Source organism: Augochlora pura, chromosome 11 (genome assembly GCF_028453695.1).
Source record: "Augochlora pura isolate Apur16 chromosome 11, APUR_v2.2.1, whole genome shotgun sequence".
Classification (NCBI taxonomy): domain Eukaryota; kingdom Metazoa; phylum Arthropoda; class Insecta; order Hymenoptera; family Halictidae; genus Augochlora; species Augochlora pura.
The window spans coordinates 987,891-1,008,158 of NC_135782.1; the positions used below are offsets into that span (position 1 = coordinate 987,891).

General features: G+C 30.6%; 6 protein-coding genes across 16 annotated transcripts; 3 read left to right on the top strand and 3 right to left on the bottom strand.

Moving 5' to 3' along the window:
- Nucleotides 1–33: 33 nt before the first annotated feature.
- LOC144477206 (uncharacterized) lies at nt 34–2,315 on the bottom strand. Of its 2 annotated transcripts, none has more exons than XM_078194721.1 (3): nt 2,200–2,315; nt 867–1,023; nt 34–780 (listed from the first exon to the last, which is right to left on the bottom strand). In XM_078194721.1, exons 2-3 carry the CDS (start codon nt 979–981, stop codon nt 320–322), a joined length of 576 nt encoding a protein of 191 aa, XP_078050847.1. In that variant the 5' UTR covers nt 982–1,023; nt 2,200–2,315; the 3' UTR covers nt 34–319. The 2 variants fall into 2 exon arrangements, with proteins under 2 accessions (XP_078050847.1, XP_078050848.1); XM_078194722.1 differs by having other exon boundaries at nt 867–1,004; nt 2,200–2,209.
- LOC144477207 (uncharacterized) lies at nt 1,127–4,680 on the bottom strand. 3 transcript variants are annotated; one of them, XM_078194725.1, is made up of 6 exons: nt 4,591–4,680; nt 4,113–4,475; nt 3,614–3,758; nt 2,815–2,929; nt 2,481–2,698; nt 1,127–2,317 (listed from the first exon to the last, which is right to left on the bottom strand). In XM_078194725.1, exons 5-6 carry the CDS (start codon nt 2,677–2,679, stop codon nt 2,208–2,210), a joined length of 309 nt encoding a protein of 102 aa, XP_078050851.1. In that variant the 5' UTR covers nt 2,680–2,698; nt 2,815–2,929; nt 3,614–3,758; nt 4,113–4,475; nt 4,591–4,680; the 3' UTR covers nt 1,127–2,207. The 3 variants fall into 3 exon arrangements, with proteins under 3 accessions (XP_078050851.1, XP_078050850.1, XP_078050849.1); XM_078194724.1 differs by lacking the exon at nt 2,815–2,929; XM_078194723.1 differs by lacking the exons at nt 3,614–3,758; nt 4,113–4,475; nt 4,591–4,680 and having other exon boundaries at nt 2,791–2,915.
- On the top strand, nt 2,867–5,694 carry LOC144477203 (uncharacterized). 2 transcript variants are annotated; one of them, XR_013495144.1, is made up of 3 exons: nt 2,867–2,959; nt 3,115–3,222; nt 3,380–3,607. XR_013495144.1 is itself a non-coding variant. In XM_078194716.1 (3 exons), exon 3 carries the CDS (start codon nt 4,684–4,686, stop codon nt 5,692–5,694), a length of 1,011 nt encoding a protein of 336 aa, XP_078050842.1. In that variant the 5' UTR covers nt 2,883–2,959; nt 3,115–3,222; nt 4,654–4,683. The 2 variants fall into 2 exon arrangements, 1 of the variants encoding a protein (XP_078050842.1); XM_078194716.1 differs by lacking the exon at nt 3,380–3,607 and adding an exon at nt 4,654–5,694 and having other exon boundaries at nt 2,883–2,959.
- On the bottom strand, nt 5,687–9,876 carry Pgap3 (Per1-like protein PGAP3). The gene is made up of 8 exons (XM_078194717.1): nt 9,760–9,876; nt 7,186–7,368; nt 6,879–7,021; nt 6,648–6,800; nt 6,409–6,533; nt 6,200–6,333; nt 5,900–6,104; nt 5,687–5,817 (listed from the first exon to the last, which is right to left on the bottom strand). Exons 2-8 carry the CDS (start codon nt 7,325–7,327, stop codon nt 5,739–5,741), a joined length of 981 nt encoding a protein of 326 aa, XP_078050843.1. The 5' UTR covers nt 7,328–7,368; nt 9,760–9,876; the 3' UTR covers nt 5,687–5,738.
- Arfrp1 (ADP-ribosylation factor related protein 1) lies at nt 7,855–8,996 on the top strand. 2 transcript variants are annotated; one of them, XM_078194720.1, is made up of 5 exons: nt 7,855–7,995; nt 8,076–8,246; nt 8,327–8,408; nt 8,483–8,654; nt 8,749–8,996. In XM_078194720.1, exons 1-5 carry the CDS (start codon nt 7,903–7,905, stop codon nt 8,825–8,827), a joined length of 597 nt encoding a protein of 198 aa, XP_078050846.1. In that variant the 5' UTR covers nt 7,855–7,902; the 3' UTR covers nt 8,828–8,996. The 2 variants fall into 2 exon arrangements, with proteins under 2 accessions (XP_078050846.1, XP_078050845.1); XM_078194719.1 differs by having other exon boundaries at nt 8,771–8,996.
- Nucleotides 9,877–10,151: 275 nt separating the features above from the next.
- Ap-1gamma (adaptor protein complex 1, gamma subunit) lies at nt 10,152–19,764 on the top strand. 6 transcript variants are annotated; one of them, XM_078194707.1, is made up of 16 exons: nt 10,160–10,288; nt 10,384–10,789; nt 11,545–11,653; nt 12,006–12,067; nt 12,651–12,843; nt 12,940–13,086; nt 13,173–13,488; nt 15,199–15,609; nt 15,690–15,920; nt 16,026–16,247; nt 16,346–16,473; nt 16,562–16,811; nt 16,902–17,157; nt 17,246–17,406; nt 17,470–17,562; nt 17,648–19,764. In XM_078194707.1, exons 3-16 carry the CDS (start codon nt 11,634–11,636, stop codon nt 17,747–17,749), a joined length of 2,592 nt encoding a protein of 863 aa, XP_078050833.1. In that variant the 5' UTR covers nt 10,160–10,288; nt 10,384–10,789; nt 11,545–11,633; the 3' UTR covers nt 17,750–19,764. The 6 variants fall into 6 exon arrangements, with proteins under 6 accessions (XP_078050835.1, XP_078050833.1, XP_078050832.1 ...); XM_078194706.1 differs by having other exon boundaries at nt 10,384–10,615; XM_078194712.1 differs by having other exon boundaries at nt 10,384–10,615; nt 12,660–12,843.
- Nucleotides 19,765–20,268: the final 504 nt, after the last annotated feature.

Here is a 20,268-nt window from a genome sequence, read left to right on the forward strand (position 1 = left end):
GTGCTAATTAGGGTGGTGACAACGCTCAAACTGTTAGCCAAATTACCGACAATCGATTTTCGCTAACAGTTTGAGCATTTTGTCACCAACCTAATTAGCGCTGTACGAGCACCAAACCGAGTTTTGCATTTTCTCGAGCTTTACAAGTTTATAGCTCTTCACGGAACAAGCCTATTTTGTTTAAAAATGAATGAAGCTACAGTTTGTTCATTAAGTATATCGTTCATTTATTAATTTCGTAAGAAACTATCTCATAAAACTTATAAATATTAAATGTATCTCAACAATTTTCACAGCTCTAAATTTTAGAAATGGTTGCTTATGTACTACATTCCGTATTTATATATTTTGAAAGAAACGGAACTATATCAGGACATTTGTCTTTTGCCAGTTGTTCTACACTCAGCTGATTATTTGTTATTAACGTTAAGTCTGTGTACATTATCAATAATTTGGAGACAGACGCAGAACCTGCCGCGAGCGCTTTATGCAATGCAGTATATCCATCTATGTCTTTTAAATTAGCATTTGCGCCAAACTTTAATAAAAGTTTAACAATATTGATATGACCTTGCATAGATGCTCTATGCAAAGCAGTTGCATGCCCACATGCAGTTTGTGCATTTACTGTTGCACCGTTTTCTAATAACATTTTACAAACTTCGTAATGTCCGTTTCGAGCTGCATAATGCAAAGCTGTATATCCTGCAGAATCTACAGCATTCGCTGAAACACCCTTATTCATCAATGCATTTACACGATCCAACTCATTATATTGTGCTGAAAATGATTGCCTTTTTAATAAATATACATGTAACTAGATATAAAGAGGTATTGATAGTATTAACTAAAATGTCGGCAAGTACCTGCACACCAAATGCCTCGTTCGAATTCCATTTCAACGAAAGATTGACGTACATCAATATATTTATTTGAATTACAGCATACATTGTGGTCACCAAGACCATGACTATGCTCCATTTGTTAGTTTTCTTTTTTTACCACTATAATCATGAATCGTGCCTGTTTATTATTTCACCGAAAACAAAAAATATAATTACGTAAATTTCATTTTAAAGCTTAAAGTAAATGCAATAATTTCTAAATATAAAATAAAAACTACGAGTTAATAATAATTGTATAGTAGATTGTATATTTTCTTAATTACTATTCCTCGACAATATGCAACAAGTTTCTTTCTTTTTTAAACTATACATGTATGCGCGATTGTACAACCTGTAAGAATATCGAATTTGTTCATGAAACCGTTGCACAAAATCAGCCTTTATATGGTACTACTTACATTTTACAATAAATAGAACATTTTTAAGTAGTTATTATAAATTCTTTTACGTTTACAAAACGTGACACTGCGCTGACAAATACTGTTTCATTAAAAATAGTTATTAATAATAGTTTTGATTCCATACACATTGTATATCAATAACAAGTATTATAAACTTATATCGGAACAATAAGAATAATATTACGGAACGTAATACATCTATCACGAAAAGCAATTAAATATTTAATGCTTTAATATATTACAAAAGATCCCTACTTAAAAAATGTACGAAACTTTAGAGGTTTATTACAATCTCCATCAATTGCTTTTCACGGGACGTTATCACCTGGATAACTTAGTTACAGTGTTCAACTGGTATATACTATTTAATATATTCTTTGACTTGCATAAGAATAACAACACAATTTAAATATAAAACGGTATAAAAGTTTTAAAATCTACCATTAAATGCGGTGTTTTTTAGAAATTTACAAAATCGGTAAAAATGTTCAATGTAGGTCTAATTATAGAATATACATATGCATATATTTGTTTGATAGAAAATACAGTCTATCCGACCGAGAATTGAAATCAATGAGAGGTAATAGTCATTATCAGTAATAGTCATTCGAAAAATAAAAGTACTTTGGTAAAGTTAATTTAAATCGGCACTTTTCCGAATACATGTGTCGACCATTCTGTCCGATCAAGATTACATTCTGATCGATCAGACTATACCCCGTGTATTCGTAAGGGAATTTAAAACCATCTTCATTAGAACTCTGTAATGAAAATGCGAACATATTGCTTCAAATGTATGTGCGTCCATTGTATATAAATTTATAGTATTCGCGCGCGGGTCATAAACTCTTAAGTATGTGTTGCAATGTGAAACGAAAAAAATTACAAACAACCATTGGTTTTATAATTCTCTTTGCATTGTCCAGAGCGTATCGGATGTTCCTCCTCCTGTACTACTGATAACTCGATAACCTAACTCTGCCAGGGCGTTTATGACGGAAAAAGGCGCTCCTGAAAAATGTTCGTTTTTAAAATACGCATAAGAGAAGCTGATGAATTAATCAACAAAAATGTATAGTACTCTTGTATGATGTTCGTTCACGATAAAGATAGCTACAATCACGGCATAAAGAGACATCGATTTATTAATTAGTATAACTTGTAAAAAATTAACCTTGAATTATAACACCGTTTTCCACAGTTTTTATATAATCAGAGCTTTGAAAACGTTTGGCAAGAGCCAAAACTTCGTTATCCTTCAAGCCGAAAACAACAGAATCTTTTGCAAAGGGGGAGGCTTTTACCCCTATGTAATAGTAATTCTCATCGGTTATTGCGTTGGCTAACTCTTTCCCGATTACTGCTTGCGCCATTGTTCCTGATATTGTTCAGCTAAAAGAATCGAAAATAGGACTAAAATAGTGTCACGCTATAATATAATACAGACTTCGTATTATTATTTTCTTATAAGAAAAAGAAAGTACCTGAACTCCTGCACGTTTTTCTACCTCTTTAAACATACACTCGTATCCCCACCATTTTGCAGCACACCCAATTCGCAGTGAATCAACAGCCAACCAGACACAAATTGGTTTTTATTTTCATTATCAATAACTAATCGAACTGCGGATTAAAAAAACATGCAGGAGTTAGGTATTATTGTATTTCGTAGCTATTTTAACTGTTTTCTTTTTTTTTTAACAATTTATGATACTTAAAATCAGATATTGTAACGAATTTCCTTATTAAAAAAATACACTACATTGAATAGATTGAATACAATTTGAATAATTAATTTTATTTTTTAGATATCTTACATACTAGTTTCGTATGGAATCAAAACGGAATATAATAAATATGTAACCTAAATAATTGGAGAAGTTTAAACTCTTCATATACTTCATGTATAATCAAAGGTACGTATGTATTAGCACAGTATCAAATTTGTATATGCCTTGTAAATACCCAGTAGTTTAAAAAAAAACATGATTCGGTTAAACAAAAATTAATATATTCGCCAAAATGAAGAAATTACTAAAAAGTTATTTAAATTAGACCCTTATTTCAATCTAGTTTCGTTGGAATACATATCTAGAAAAAAGGAATTAGAAAATGGCGTATGGATTAGTACAAACAAATTCATATAACCTACATAAAGTGTTTATAAATTTTATTGACATTCACAGTAAATAATTAATTGTTAATCATAAAAAAATAAACTTAAACAATTAAAATTATGCCAATTTTGTATTCGATATATGGAAATATATGATATAAGTATTAATAATAATGTATGATCTATCGTACCTGATTAAATAGTACCTTCGGGTTCTGGTTCAGATAAATCTTTTCTCATAGTCCATATGTAAGTATTCTGATAGCACGTACATGTAACAACTTTATAACCAAGCACCTCTAAAGCATTTAGTACTATACAAGGATAGTTCTGATGCTACAACATAATTTAATAAAATTATTTATTTTAAATGTAAATCACAATATTCCGAGTTTTGTGCAATTAAATTTGAGAAGCATAAAATTTATAGAAACGAGTGCTGAATAAAATTCTCGAACGCTTATAACGCGTAATGATACTTCTTACTAAAATTTGCAATCTGCGTGATAACGCTATCGATTTATCGCAAAAAAATGTAGGTAATTATTAACATCGGTAAACGATGTTTAATATTTATGTATTATTATCATAGTTAAACAATTATTATTTAAGTATTTTTAATTACAATGTAATGCAGTGTTTAGCTCTTTTAGTTTTGTTGGGTCATTTTTTAGGCACGAACATATTTACCTAATAACTTATTTTCTCGAATTCAAATTGATTTCACCACCAGAATTAGTTTATCATAAAGCAAAAACTTACTTCCTTTTTGTATCTCTTTCGTAATTAATTGTTTGAACGTACAAATTTATCAATGTACAGACGCACAGGACAATATTATCGACTTTTATAAGTAGGCACAGCACCAATTAGGCTGGTGGCAAAATACTCAAACTGTTACCCAAAATCGACCGTCGGTAATTTGGCTAACAGTTCCAGCGTTTTGCCACCAGACTAATTGGCTCTGTATAGACCTCGAACTAAGCTTCACTTTTTCTCCGCAGAAAGAGCAACAATTGCTTCTTCTTGAAAAAAATGCATCTTACAGATTCTCTGTAACAATCAATTCTGTTTTTAATAATATTTAATATTTTGCATCCGTTCAAGAATCTTTTATATAGAACACCACTTGTTAATTATCATATATATTATTTCGGCTAATAATTACATTAGATTTTCTTGTAATTTATGTACGTGTAAGATTTGATCTTTTAATTATTGAACTATATAGGGTCTGTTGACTGGACTTTCTTTGCCAGAAATGGATAATCAGAACACGAGTGTGACCCAAGCTGAAACACAGGTTCCTGAAGTAGAGGAAGTAGTTTGGTACCCTCTCAAGGAAAAGAAGTCATATTATGGTGACAATACAATTACATATTTGGGGCTCCTAAGAAGGGCGGTAACAAAGCGGAGCTCCTCTCCATTATTCCTGTACCAGGCACAAAAATTACATACCCAGATCGGGTGTCCCCTTAGTCACAACTGGTGGTCCCGATATGGAGGAGTAGTGACCGAATTTATTGTAGACCAAAACATGGACGCGTGCTCATACATAGCGACCACCTTACTGGAGAATCCTGAGTCTGCCGAATCACTTGGAATGGGGATGGAACTAGGAAGGAGCTTATCCACTCCGATCAAGAATCCAGTGGAAACAATATACAATATATCGGCAAAAATGGAACAGCAACTAAAATCCGTATCGGAGGCCCATACGGGAATTGTCGCCCAGATGGAGAAAGCCGCGATACAATTGTCTGAATTCCCTCGAGCAGCTGCTGATGCGAAGGCAGCTTACGAGTCTGTTGCTCTCACCCTGAATAAATTAGACTTTGTATCAACACGACCTCGAGAGTATATCGATGCGATAATTCTGCCGACAGATGCGTCTTCTTCTACGGAAGGAAAGACAGTTCACTCTATTCAAGCCCATGATGAAGGAACCTATTCGTCTTACTATAGCATTCGGATTCTCAAAGGTTTAGTGACTTCCGTAGAGGTTCGTAAAGGGTTAGCTGATATGCATTGGTTAGGGCACCTCAATACTCAGGCTCTTATGATCGCGCTAAACTATGATCAAGAAGTTCTTATGAACAACATATCTGCAAATCCGCATCTTGCATTCCAAGTCAAATCTCCAGATAAAGAAAAATGGAAATCTGCACTTAGAAAAATCTGCAAGAATGCAAGGAAAAAATTTAATCAGTGGAAGTTAATTTCCAACAATAGTAACTCTCACTCTCATGACGATACTGATGGATTAGCTTAAATTCTCATATTGACATATTGAAGTATATAAATACTTCATCTAATTTATCGTATATGATGATCAATATCTAATGTCAGTTTGCTGTAATATGTTCTAAGGAAAGAACAGTCGGCTATCATAAATCTGAAAATATATAAATGTATATTTATATTAAAAGTTTAAGTCATGTCTGAGTATAACAAATATTAGAAAACCAGACACACACCTGTACATTAGAATTGTAAGAGGGGCGGTACTAGCATGCCATAAAGAATGCGCATCAAACACCCAAAAAATTGGTGCAAAATCTCCCACTTCTAATATGGTAACTAAAACAGTCAGTATATTAAACCAACCGATTAAATGAATGTATGGTAGTTTCTTATAATTCCGATACCACCAAATTATTGTTGAAATGAATGTTAAAATTCCTGAAAATTGTTCAAATAAGATATAAATTTGATGACTGAGATGTAACACAGTTCTGTAAAGATATATAGAAGTATAATTATAATATGAAGACTACCTATGACAACATTGAATTTCATGTTATAATCATAATTAATACTGCCAGACCATAAATGCAATAAGTGAGTATATAAAGTACTAAGGTACCCGCATGTGGTTAATGCAAACATTTTATTATTCTTGTATGTTATTCTGAAATTTAAAAAAAGAGAACTTTTAAATCATTCGTTAAATCTGTATATATTAAAATTGACTCTTATAAATTACCTTAATAGCATACAATATAATAATGTAAGAACCATAATAAATGCACTAGAATAATCCATTACTTCTGTAAATGGTGTGTCCCTTGCATGAAATACAGAAGACCAAAACCAGCCATGGATACATACCTAAAATTGAATACTTTGCAATGCTTGTAAAAATTAAATATACTTATTTTCTTTCTATGATAGGAGATTATAGTAATTATTTATAAAAAATGTAAAAAAGTATAGAGTATTTACCATACTAAAATAAGTCCATACATAAAACATCGGATCACTGACTCTTGACTTTTTTTTAAATTTCCAATACATGGTAACATGAGCATATAAATTCATAATAGAAAATATCACAGATGCGGGTTCCTGACATCCCACAAAACGAATAAATGGCCACTAAAATAAAAATAAAGAATTAGACGTATGTAATTAAATTCTATCTTTATAATTTATCAATTGTATATAGATATATACTTTTCCATGAAACTGTGGTACTTTCAAGCCATGTGAAGTAAAATAATCAACTGTCTCCCAAGTACAATCATAACTACAATCTTCTTCACAAGTCCAAAATAACAATCTTAAAGCTAATGAGGGTTGCACTTTGAAATCATCATCTAAAAAATATTAATGAATTATTTCAGAAATAGAATATCACGTTACTATCATATCACACTTTATAAGAAATTAACTTAACGAAATATTTTTGCATTATACAATAAAAATTAAAATGTTCGTATTCTATTATTTTAAATATAAAATAATGTTAAAAAATACGTACTAGGTTTACAGTGAATGTCACGACATTTTGCAAGACATAAACTATAAAATTGAGACCTGTCTCCGGTTGAACAAATTGCAGTTGTGACGAAAAGCGACTGAAGTATTAAATTGAAAGTCCATTTCAATTTCGTGTTTGACATGCTGCACGTGTGCCACCACCAACACCGCTACACCAACACACCTTAAATTAAATGTTACCGTGTAAGAAACCTTAGTATGTACATAATGAAGTTTTGTTTCAGCACACGACGAAAATTCTATGTAATTCCATTGGTTCTAATCTCCGGCCATTAATCGAATTTTAAATATAGTTTTTGTTACTTTGTTTGAACAATTGTTTAAAGAGGAAACAAGATAAGATCAAATCTCATACATATGTTAAATGTAGCTTTATAAAGTTTATTTCTTTTATAATGGTATGAATATTGTTCTGATATTTTATCCTTTTATTGTAATTAATTTTATTATACGTGATAATAATTAGTATGCATGGTATTACGTATCGACAAGTTTGTTTAATATTGCATTCTACCCTTGCTCGTGAATATATACATACGTGCGTACATTCTACACATACTTTCCCACATGATGACTTTTACGTGATACGTGTTAAGATTTGTATGTCGCGCGATTTGTCGTAAACATTATTTATGAATATATGTACAGCATGTAAACAATGTGAAACACAAATTTTTAGACATTTAAAGATTTTGAAATGTACACACTTTTGCACGGGCTGTACAAGTATCTTGTGCAAAAAGATGAATATTTCATATTAATATTAGGACTCGACAATGCTGGAAAAACGGTGAGAGATAATAAAGTATGCGATATTTAGGTTAAAACATTTTCATAAGTTACACGTTTTTTATGCTTTTTACATCGTAGACATACTTAGAGGCGGCGAAAACGAAATTTACGAAAAATTACAAGGGTATGAATCCTAGCAAAATCACAACAACTGTTGGCTTAAATATTGGGAAGATAGATATTGCTGGTGTTCGTTTTAACTTCTGGGATCTTGGTGGACAAGAAGAACTTCGATCATTATGGGATAAAGTAAATGAAAATCATTAATATCATAATATCTTTATAAACATTCAAAATATGTGTGTATAAAAACATTTTTCTGTTCACAGTATTACGCTGAATCGCATGCAGTAATTTATATAGTTGATTCATCAGACCGTGAAAAAATACCTGAATCTAAGGAAACATTTGGTAAAATAAAACAGATGTTTTTGCTGTTTCATTTTAAAATTATATGATGAAATAATATTTATATTCTTTTGCAGATAGAGTTATATCTTCGGAACATCTGATAGGTGTACCTCTTTTAGTATTAGCAAATAAGCAAGATGTGCCTGATTGTATGGGTGTTAGGGAAGTAAAACCAATTTTTAATCAAAATGCACATTTGATCGGTCGTAGAGACTGTATGGTAATGCCTGTATCTGCTTTAAATGGGTATGTAAAACATTAAATTACTTCTGAAAGTAATTTACATACATCACATTAATTGTTTTTATTAAGTTATTAACTTATTTATGTTAACTTTAAGTAACCATTTATGTTATATAAAGGGATGGTGTAGACGAAGGAATACACTGGCTTGTCGACTGTGTAAAGAGAAACAATGATGTTCGACCACCAAGAAATCAGAATGACAATTGCTTGTCTTAATATCACATTCCTATTTTATTTTAATATATAGATTAATTCATAAACAGTATTTTACCATATAAATTGTGTACATTTGTATTAGAAACAATTACCTTTTTACCAATAAATTTTCTTTTTTAATCAGTACTAGTTAACTTATTCATTACAAATATATATTTCAATTGAATTATTATCCATAATAATGATAATTCCACTTCCTTTCCAATTATTCCTTTTAATTATTATTATTTTATATTAAGTTATTCTTTTATTTTAATGTAGGACAATTTACAAATTGTTCTAGTAATATAAGTTGCTTTTACTGCTGCTATCAAGTTAGTAATAGAGATAAGAGATAATGCCAACACCTTGCTTCACATTCTGTTGTGCTTGTGATAAAAAGTCTACAAAACTGGTGGTACAGGTGTACATGGCTAGATAATATATGGATCATAATTTAAACTAAGTCTTTGTGCAAAGTTGCTTATTTGTTAAGATCTTGTGCATGATGTGGCCTTACTATGAATCAGATGATTGGAGTGTTCTACCACCAGAATTAAATAGAAGGTGATTATCTTAACGATATTCGTTCCCGACTTCCGTTACATAAATGCGTGACAAAAGAAAAAGATGAAAGTATAAGCGTTATTATCACTACATTAATAATACAATCCAAATTGAATACATCATTTTTCTATAAAATCATCATGAATAGCGTTTGCATGTTTAAAAAAAAAAATATATATATACAAGATTATTTTTATGTGTATTATTTATTTTATTTAATTTTCTAAAATCAAAGGAAAATAAAATAACATAGGTACATATAAACATGTAGTGGAGAATGCTTTTTTATACTTTTATTACTTTTAACGATAGTTGTGCAATGACACTCAAATTATATACATACATTTTTACATAGATCAGTCTATTGTTTTATTTGTGACAACATAATTGTTGCATTGTCGAAAAATAGTACAAACATTTTGTTATCTTATCGTGGTAGATAAGAACAGGAGTCAGAAATCAGTGCCTCTGAAACAATATGAATTTCCCGCTTTACAAATAAGTATCATTATTATCCACTACGTTGAGCAAAAGTATAAGTAAGGGACCGGCAAATACGATTACGAGCGAAGGGAATAAATTGAATTAAATGTGAAAGTAATAGTCGACGAATCTATCGGTAAACATTCTCGGTCGCGAGACACGGACAACGTAAAAATCGGTCACGACTACATATATCAAAATGTGACAGTATTATCAGGGGCAACGTCAGTGACAATGGGTAGCCATCTTGACTTTTGGTGCGCGAATACCGCGGACTATCGAGGAGAGTGTTTGTCTCACGATAGGCTAAACGATTGTGAACCGTTTAACTATGTCTATGGCTTTTACTGGAATTGATTAGCCCTCGTTGCAATTTGAAGTTTCCTACGGTACGTATTGTTGATCATTGATATCCAGCTTGGAGGAAGCTGCTCAAAATGCGATGTGTATATATGTACGAACCAACACAGACCGATATATCCAGGTGCAGGACAGACTATGCAAAAGCGCAAAAGTGAGTGAGGGCGCACGACTCGCGCCCTGGGAGGCGAGGCATTTCTCGCCGTATTTGTCATACGACTTGCGTGTAAAAGGTGGGCGATACGACGACGGTTTATACACCATACACGACGCGCCTTCGTGCCGTGTTACATATACGTCGTAAACGTCGCGCGATTTCCGGATTCGAGTCTCCTGAAAACGACGTCTCTGACTTGGTACTGTTTGACAGCTAGAAAACTAACCCTTGGTTCGATGCCCTTCAGTGCGAACGAATCTTTTATATAACCGGTTTACACATTTTACAATATGCTGCCGACTTGTGCGAGCGTGCGACCGCGGCGCGTTTTTATAACACGTGAATTCGTGGTCGAATGACATTCAAAAACTAGGTAATATCCATTGCATGCACCAGCATACATTACATTTTCATCGAGTGCTTAGATCTCGTCAGTGGAACCGGTTATTTTGTGTGTCGTGGAATATAATCAAATATAAGGTTCATGCTCTCCGTCTGTCAAAGGAACGCGTTACAATGCCCGTTGTTTTAATGATATATGTACGAGATTCGATCATATGTGTCTCGTCAATCGTTAATAGATTGATTTATAAATACATTTTATTGTCATATGACACCTTGCAAGCAAGTTTCTTTTTAATCTTAGATCTTTATGTGGTTGCATTGAGAATATCAAGAAGCTGAAATCGTAATTTGTTATTAGGCAATATTTATTGCATTCGAAACACGATAAGTGCATCTATTGTTTATAACACTTGCATTGAATGTAAATACAACGTCAATGACAAAGTTCTATAATTATGTTGTCAATATTTTTAAACAAATGTTAACATTAAACCTACCAAGCAGTGAAAAGTAACTCGTGTGTATTACCTTGTTACAATACTTTTCTTATTGCAATAATTGCTTCAATAATGTAAGTGAAAGTAGCTTTATGAGTCTTGTAATTGTAAAAGTTAGAAACTGGGCATTTGACCGTGCTAGCTTCAGTGTTAATGAATCTTACAGGGCGGAGAACATTAACATAGATTTGTCTAACTTATGTTATTAAAAATAGTTAGTTGTTTAAGACTTTTGAAAATAACTTTATATGAAACTCCATAACATTGCCTGACGTTTTTCCAATAGGAAGCAAACAGTCGTGTTCCATATTCAGCTTCACATCATTAATATTACCGAAGCTCGTCATACACATTTGAAAACTACGCTGTGAAACCATGAACGCATCAGAGCATGGGTAATAATACATTTTTAAATACTTTAAGACATCTTTGATGATATCAATGAAGATGAAACACAGTTCTTACTATTTCCCTCATTGATATAATTATAATGGCACAACAAATTAGTTAATTTAATGCATCTTGTGTTGAAACAAATTTTTTATAGCATTTCGTGTAAAGAAATAGTTTTTTCATTTTACTATGGCAAAGAATATACTTTCATTTGAATAGTTTTTTGTTATATTATTAACTGAAAACGAATCAGATGTAACAATTGAGATTACATCACAGGTGTCATTGCACAACAAAGAAAATGGTATGTAAATGTTTTGTGTGTATAAAATAGCATGGGTGTGTACATTACAGGTTTAACCCAGCCTTTAACATGGCCTCCATAAAACAAGCATTTAATGAAGCGGTCGAAAGAGGTAAGTGTAATGGTCATAAACTATTGAATATCTTAATTAACTTGACGAATGTATATATTCCTTGCTTTACTATTCTTTTTGTTGATACTTAACACATGTACACATACATATACATGGTCATAAATTTTTGTTGATAAGAAATATAATCGTTTTAGTACAATAATATGAAAGCATCTAAATATTTATGTAATTGATATTTAAGTAAAAAAATATGCATTCTTTTAACTTTACAAAGAAAATGTTTAGAGACAAAGTTAAGCATTTTTAATTAGTAGAGATATAAACTTTGTTGCTATGAAAAGACTAAATATGTACTAATTAATGGCTTCCATTTTATATGACTCCTACATATGATATATTTTTCAGTGCTATATTTTATAACACATACTTCTCAAAGCTATTACTTTTCTTGCCTCTGATATATATATATATATATATAAAACATTGTAACTGCATTTATACTACTCTTTATTATTACTATTATGGAACTTAATTTTCAGTATGATTGTCATCCTCAGCTTGAGCATTTAACTCATTAAATCCCACTAACACTAAAATTTATAACATATGTGTAATTTAAAAGTCTCAACAGTTAGAATGCCTGCACCAACACGACTGAGGGATCTCATCAGGCAAATAAGAGCTGCTCGTACTGCAGCTGAGGAGAGAACAGTTGTTAACAAAGAGTGTGCATATATTCGCTCCACATTTAGAGAAGAGGACAGTGTATGGAGATGTCGCAATATTGCAAAACTCTTATACATTCATATGCTTGGGTTTGTATAGAATTTCTTAAATAAATGATCATGTTTCATAGGATATTTTCAATAACATTATTTCTACGTGAATTAAAACTTTGATTACACTTCCAGGTATCCAGCACATTTCGGCCAGTTAGAATGTTTGAAACTTATCGCATCTCCAAGGTTTACAGATAAACGAATTGGTTATTTAGGTGCAATGTTACTGTTAGATGAAAGACAAGATGTTCATCTTCTAATTACAAATTGCTTAAAAAAGTGATGTTTCCATATTATTACTTTGATAACAATTTCTCAAATATTAATAGAGATATTAACAATAACTATTTCTTTTTTTTTTACAGTGATTTAAATAGTTCAACACAATTTGTTAATGGTTTAGCATTATGCACTTTGGGTGCGATTGCATCACCGGAAATGGCAAGGGATTTGGCATCTGAAGTTGAAAGGCTAATGAAATCACCGAATGCATACCTTCGAAAAAAAGCAGCTCTCTGTGCATTTAGAATCATTAGACGTGTACCAGAATTAATGGAAATGTTCTTGCCTGCTACACGCAGTTTAATTACAGAAAAGAATCATGGAGTTTTAATAACGGGCGTGACACTTATCACAGAAATGTGTGAAAACAGTGTTGACACACTAAACCATTTTAAAAAGGTAAATTTTACGCATCTTTGTTACAGTTAAAAAACATTAGCATTCGAATAAAGAATAGTAGAATACTTAGATGTCTTGAATATTATTAAAAGATTTGAAGTCATTGCATCAAAGAAGATTATACATTTTTTTTTCAAACACAATTTAAGTTCTTTGATGTCGGCATTTCTAGTCTGTTAGTCTAATAGTTGCAGTTTAGATTGTAGTAGCATTAATATAAATGAGAGCAGTAAATCTAGTAGAATTAGTAAAGATTTATTCATACCGGATAAATTACTAAAAGGAGAGATTTAAAAAGGGGTGTATATTCAGGGTGTTCAAAAATACTTGTGGAAAAATTCAAAGGAGGATTCTTCAAGGCAATGAGTAAGAGACTAAAGATTTCGACTTTGTTCTCAAGTTATTAAACAATTTATTATTATTAAGCAAATTTTTAATTGTTGTTAGCTAGGTAACAAAGTAATTTCTTGTTTCTCTTGTCTTACCAGGTTTTGAAGAATTAACCTTTAATCTTTTTCTCATCTTGTGCTACATACTCAACGTATTAATAACCAATATACATGTATATATAGTTATTCACATTTATAATTTCCAAAAATTTAAACGGAAGTAATATGATAAAAGTGAAGAATGATGTATTATATTTCATCAAGAATTTAATATGTTTCATATTATTATGCTAAAAAGAAATTATAATCATATAATCTATCTTCTGCTCCTGATAACATTCATAATATAAGTATGGTTTTATCTTCCTTAGGAATGCGGCCATCGAGAGGTAAAATGCATATAAGCATATTTTATATTTTTGCATGTTTGCTTATTACAAACTTCATTCTTTTCTTTTACGTAATTTCTTTATTGTAACTATGTAATTACTCGTGGTAAATACGTCGATACAGTTTTTTAATATTACATGAATAATATAAAAATATATGCATGTTTGTTAAAAATATAGTGCTGTGAGTATATTTTTAGGAAATATAAGTTAATTATTAGTATTATATTTATTTACAATTATAGTCTGTTGTTTAAAAGGTGAATTCCAACTCTTTTTCGTTAAGAAAGTTAAATATCATACGATATCATACGCTATAATGGTGTTACAGTTATATATATTTATATTGGTAAAATAAATTTTTACATACAGGACCGGCTATAAATCACAATGCAAGTGGAACAAGATAGATTTTATGGCGTCAAATATGTAAAATATATCTAATTAAGAATCGATTCAAATTCAAATACATTTTTTAATTAAAAGTGCAAGTTACCGCAAAAAAGTTATTGTATAATTTTAACTAAATTCAAGCCATAGAATCTTCACTACATTTCTATCTTGGCCTTGGATATTCTTTATATTATTCTTAGTATTGTCTATACATTTTTAACTTCGCAAAATATAATTTGAACGTTTTATTGAACGTTCGTTTCTATTCCTCTTTATGTAGTGTTTATTTTTTTAATTTTTTTACAAATAAGCTGATACTTTATCTTTTTATACTTAGCAGCTTATATCTCTTATCTTCAAAATGGAATTATAATTCCTTTGATATTTGTGTTTAGTATTAAACATAATGTATATGCAATGCCGAAAGTTTAAACTGTTCTTTTTTTTATCTATATTTTCAGATTTCTCCGTTTAACTTTTTTGTGTAAATTAATACATGTAATAAATCTTATTAATTGAAAATGAAATTATTTTTTCAGATTGTGCCAAATCTTGTACGAATTCTGAAGAACTTGATCTTAGCTGGATATTCACCTGAGCACGACGTGTCCGGAGTATCCGATCCTTTTCTTCAAGTTAAAATATTACGTCTTTTACGAATTTTGGGACGCAATGATATCGAGGCATCGGAAGCAATGAATGATATACTTGCTCAGGTAGCAACAAATACAGAGACCAGCAAGAATGTGGGGAATACGATATTGTATGAAACTGTGTTATCTATTATGGACATAAAGTCGGAGAGTGGTCTTAGAGTGTTGGCAGTAAATATTTTAGGCCGATTTTTATTAAATAATGATAAGAACATTCGATACGTTGCTTTGAACACATTATTGAAAACAGTTTATGTAGATACAAGTGCAGTTCAAAGACATCGTTCAACTATTCTGGTAATAGTCTTATGTTGTTTATGCGTTCACCAATGTGTCAGTATTTAAAATAGGATGATAAAATTTTATATATTCTTTAGGAATGCTTAAAAGATCCAGATGTATCGATCAGAAGACGTGCAATGGAACTTAGTTTTGCACTTGTAAACTCGAATAATATTAGAAATATGATGAAGGAATTATTATTATTCTTGGAACGTGCTGATCCAGAATTCAAAGCTCAATGCAGTAGCAATATAGTAATGTCTGCAGAAAGATTCGCACCAAACAAACGTTGGCATCTTGAAACCTTGTTTAAAGTTCTTGTTGCTGTATGTTCTTACTGCTGTATATATATATACATATACATTTTATATTGTCTGTTTTGGTACATCTACGCATACAATATTTTTTATCGAATTATTATTACTTCTTAGGCTGGTAATTATGTCAGAGATGATGTAGTAGCATGTACTATTCAATTAATTTCGGAAACACAAGCACAGCAAGGTTACGCTGTTAGCGCATTGTGGAAAGCATTGGAGAAAGATACATTTGATAAACAACCTTTGGCACAAGTAGCAACGTGGTGTATCGGTGAATATGGTGATTTATTATTGTATGGGCCATCAACGGAAGATGCAGAAGCTCCAGTCAATGTATGTACACGCATTTTAACAATTTATTTCGTCAATTTGTTCTTTTCGGTAAAAAGAATTTTAAAAGATCATAATTTATAAATTCATGTTATAATTAGTTAACCGAAGACGAAGTTATCGATGTCTATCAAAGGTTATTGTGGAGTCCACAAAATACAGTTGTTACAAAACAGTACACCTTATTATCTCTCACAAAACTTAGTACACGATTTCAAAAAGGAAACGAGTAAGTAATATTTAAAAATTTAATGAATGCTTATTTCCATTATACCTTTCATGTATCATTGGTACAAAATAATTCCTCAATATTGCAGAAAAATACGACAGATAATTGATACATTTGGAAGCAATTTACATATTGAGTTGCAACAACGAGGTATTGAATTCTCACAGTTATTCAGAAAGTACGATCATTTGCGTCCTGCATTACTTGAGAGGATGCCTCCGATGGAAACAGCAAAACCTCAAGCTAATGGTATTATTGGTATGGTAAATGGTGAACCAGAACCTGAAGAAGAAAAATCAGCTGTATTGGAAGCAAGTAGTACACCACCATCCGATTCAGTAAGTCTATTGCGAGTATTCTGTAATACAAATTACATAGTTTTTTTTAGATAGTTTCTAATACAAATTATCATCTTTTGCATTTTATAGAGTGTACTTTTAGATTTGCTTGGAACTGCTGATATTGGAGTCACTTCTACAGTGTCAAATAAAAATACACCTGCTAATACAACTTCCACAGTAAACAATAACGATCTGTTGGACTTGCTTGGTAGTTTGGATTTGAATGCCCCTACACCTACAGCTACACTGCCACAAGCACAAACACCAACGCAAGTATTCAGTCCTACGAATATGAATAACTTTTTAGTGGATGGTTTACTTAATTCATCATCAATTCAGAACGGTATGTAGAGATTTTTTTATAAATATTTTATTGTATATGTATAATGTTTAATATAATAACTAATTGTCATCTTGTTTTACAATTTTAGATACTCCTACTATGCTTGTCTTGGATAAAGCAGGTCTTAAAATAACTTTCAGATTAGAAAGACCACCAGATATTGCAGACCTGTTGATCATTAACATGTTAGCTCAGAATTCTGGAAGTGTTATACTAACTGATTTTCTGTTTCAAGCAGCAGTTCCTAAGGTAAACGTTTGCATCTTATAATTTCTTTCCAGTATCATTATAGTTAATTATTTCCATTTCCAGACATTCCAACTACAAATGCTGTCTCCATCGAGTACTGTCATTCCTCCATCTGGGCAAGTTACACAAGTATTGAAAGTTACAAATGTCAATAAAGTATGTTTTCGTGATAGTATAATTATGCTAAAATAATTAAACAGCAGTTGTTTAATTTATATTCATGCATATTTCTTTCGACCAGGTATCTCTAAGAATGAGATTACGCATCTCTTATACTGGATCATCAGGACCGGTCTTGGAACAGACAGAAGTAAATAATTTTCCTCCGTTGGCATTACAGTGACAACATATATCAAGAAAGACAATTGTACATATGCCTGTCTAAATAAGTAATTGAGTTTGAGATAGACTGAACTCAATTTCATTTCTTTATTGGGTAAAAAGAAACATACTGCTAAAAGGACATGTCTGACAACAGAGTTTCCGATTAATTGAATCAATAATGGATCATACATGGTACGAATTTGATAAGATACAAACATCTAATGAATTTTAATTCTTTTGATTTTATAAAACACGTAAAAAAATATATTTCATCTGCTCAGTAGCCACTATTTGAGATTCAAAAATATGTACACTTTCTATCATATCGCGTAAAACAATTTTTTGTAAATATGTTACAATGAACAGAATATTTTAATATTTTCATTGTATACAATAGTAAACTACTTTTCAAAGTTTGGCAAAAAAACTGCACAATACAAAATTATTTTCTATATATTTTTAAACATTTTTCATAAACCATCATACTTACGTCATTTATTATATAAATACATTCGTAATTTATACGATGCTTGTTGGGCAGATGGTACGATATTGATTTCAAGGTCTTTCAAGGTTATATATTTATTGATAGAATGATATGATTAAATTTTCAAAACAAAGAAAGGAATGTAAAATTTCTCTGTACTATGCTGCATGTATCAGAGAGGTGTAAATATTTTCTCTAATTGAATATAAAAATCTAAAACAATAATACTACATGCAACATCGTTATTTGATCTGTTATTTTTATATTCTTACGGCTTCTGATTTAGTTTTTAATTTCTTGTTTAAGATAGTTTTAAAATGAAACTGGTTGCAAAACAAATAACACAGCAGAACATAGTAAAATCATTTAAATATTGATAGTAAAAGGTGTTTGTCTATTAAAATGTTGCTGCCCAATTAAAATGACAAGTACTCAAATCTTACTGTAATAACTGATCTTTTCTACCTATATTTGTAAGTAATAAATGAACACAAATGCCTTGTAAATACATAAATAATTTCAATAATATAGGAGTGATTAAATTCTTATTATAAAGAGTGTAAAATGGGGTTCTTTACCATATGTATTTATCATATAATTGACATTTCAATAATTAATAGAAAATCTTCAGCTTCTATCACAAGAAAATTTTGTTTAAGATGGGGTATATATGTATAAATGCATGTACATGTAGCGTGTATGTTGTTACACTTCACATTTACGTTTTTTATGTGTGATGTTTGTGATTGGAGGGCTGATTGTCGTATCATTTGTTAAAGACAGATTCGTTAATTAAATCGTATTAAACGTCGACAACATTTTCTTTTTCAAAAGAAAAGTGAAATTCTCATAAACATTAACACATATACGGACAAAATATTGCTTCAAAAATATATCACATGTTTATCAAAGTAATCCTGAAAATAAAACTCAACAATTATTGCTTCTAGTATTAAATGAACTTTTTTCAACGTAAATTTTATATTGCAATATAATACGAATATTATCTGAGTATTATTACGGATGCTATTTGATTTTAAATTCTACTTTTAAGATTATTGACGAAGTGATTTCTGTTTTTAAATGACGTAATTTTCGTAAGATACAGTTAAAAATTTTTCGTACAGAGTCGAAGGTTTAAATAAACATTATGATACAGAAAAGTATTTTTACATTCCTTTTTATTATAGAACTTCTTCAAATATTTATACTGAAATATTGAGTTCGATGAAGCTCACGATTTCCTCTCTTACAATTTAATGAACTTAAAAAATTGTACGGGTGAATTGAACTACGTTCGAAAAAAAATTGATATTTTTTTAATACACATTTCACTTTTTTCTGAGAAACGACGGAAAGAGCTCGACGAAAATTGTGCGTCTACGTCAAATAAAAGTGAGATGCGTAAATGGTAGCAATAGTGATCTTGCATATATTTTTTTTCAAGATTTTCTGTAAATGAAATTAAGATACACGATTGTACTTAAAATTGTATTTAATTTACTTTAATATAATATTATATGAATATATAGTTTTTTAAGTAACAATAGGTCTAATAATATGAAAAAAAGAATCTAGTATTTTGGCTGAACAACAGAAAAAAGAATTTCACTATGTTTTAATTGAATTTCTCTTAAGATCGTAAATATCATAACATACCAGTAAGTATATTATCAGTATAATTGTATGCATTTTAGCTCCGTCCCTTATATGTTGTGCGCTATGAATGCAGAAGTGTATAATTCTAGAACAGGTGGGTGCGTTTCTGAGTGGCCTTGTCCTAAGTCTGTGACTCAGTGTCAACCCTTCATTGGGATGTATTCTGCCTACTTGTTCTCAATATTATATTAGTTTTATAAATATATATATATTATATATATATTATATATATATATGTATATATATATTATATAAATATATATTATATATATATATGTATATATTTATCAACTGTGAAGATATTGAATAATGATACAGATACTGTATATATACTTTCTAGAATCAAGGTGTGAAAATAAAATGTATTTTTATTCCATTAATCTTCTAAAATA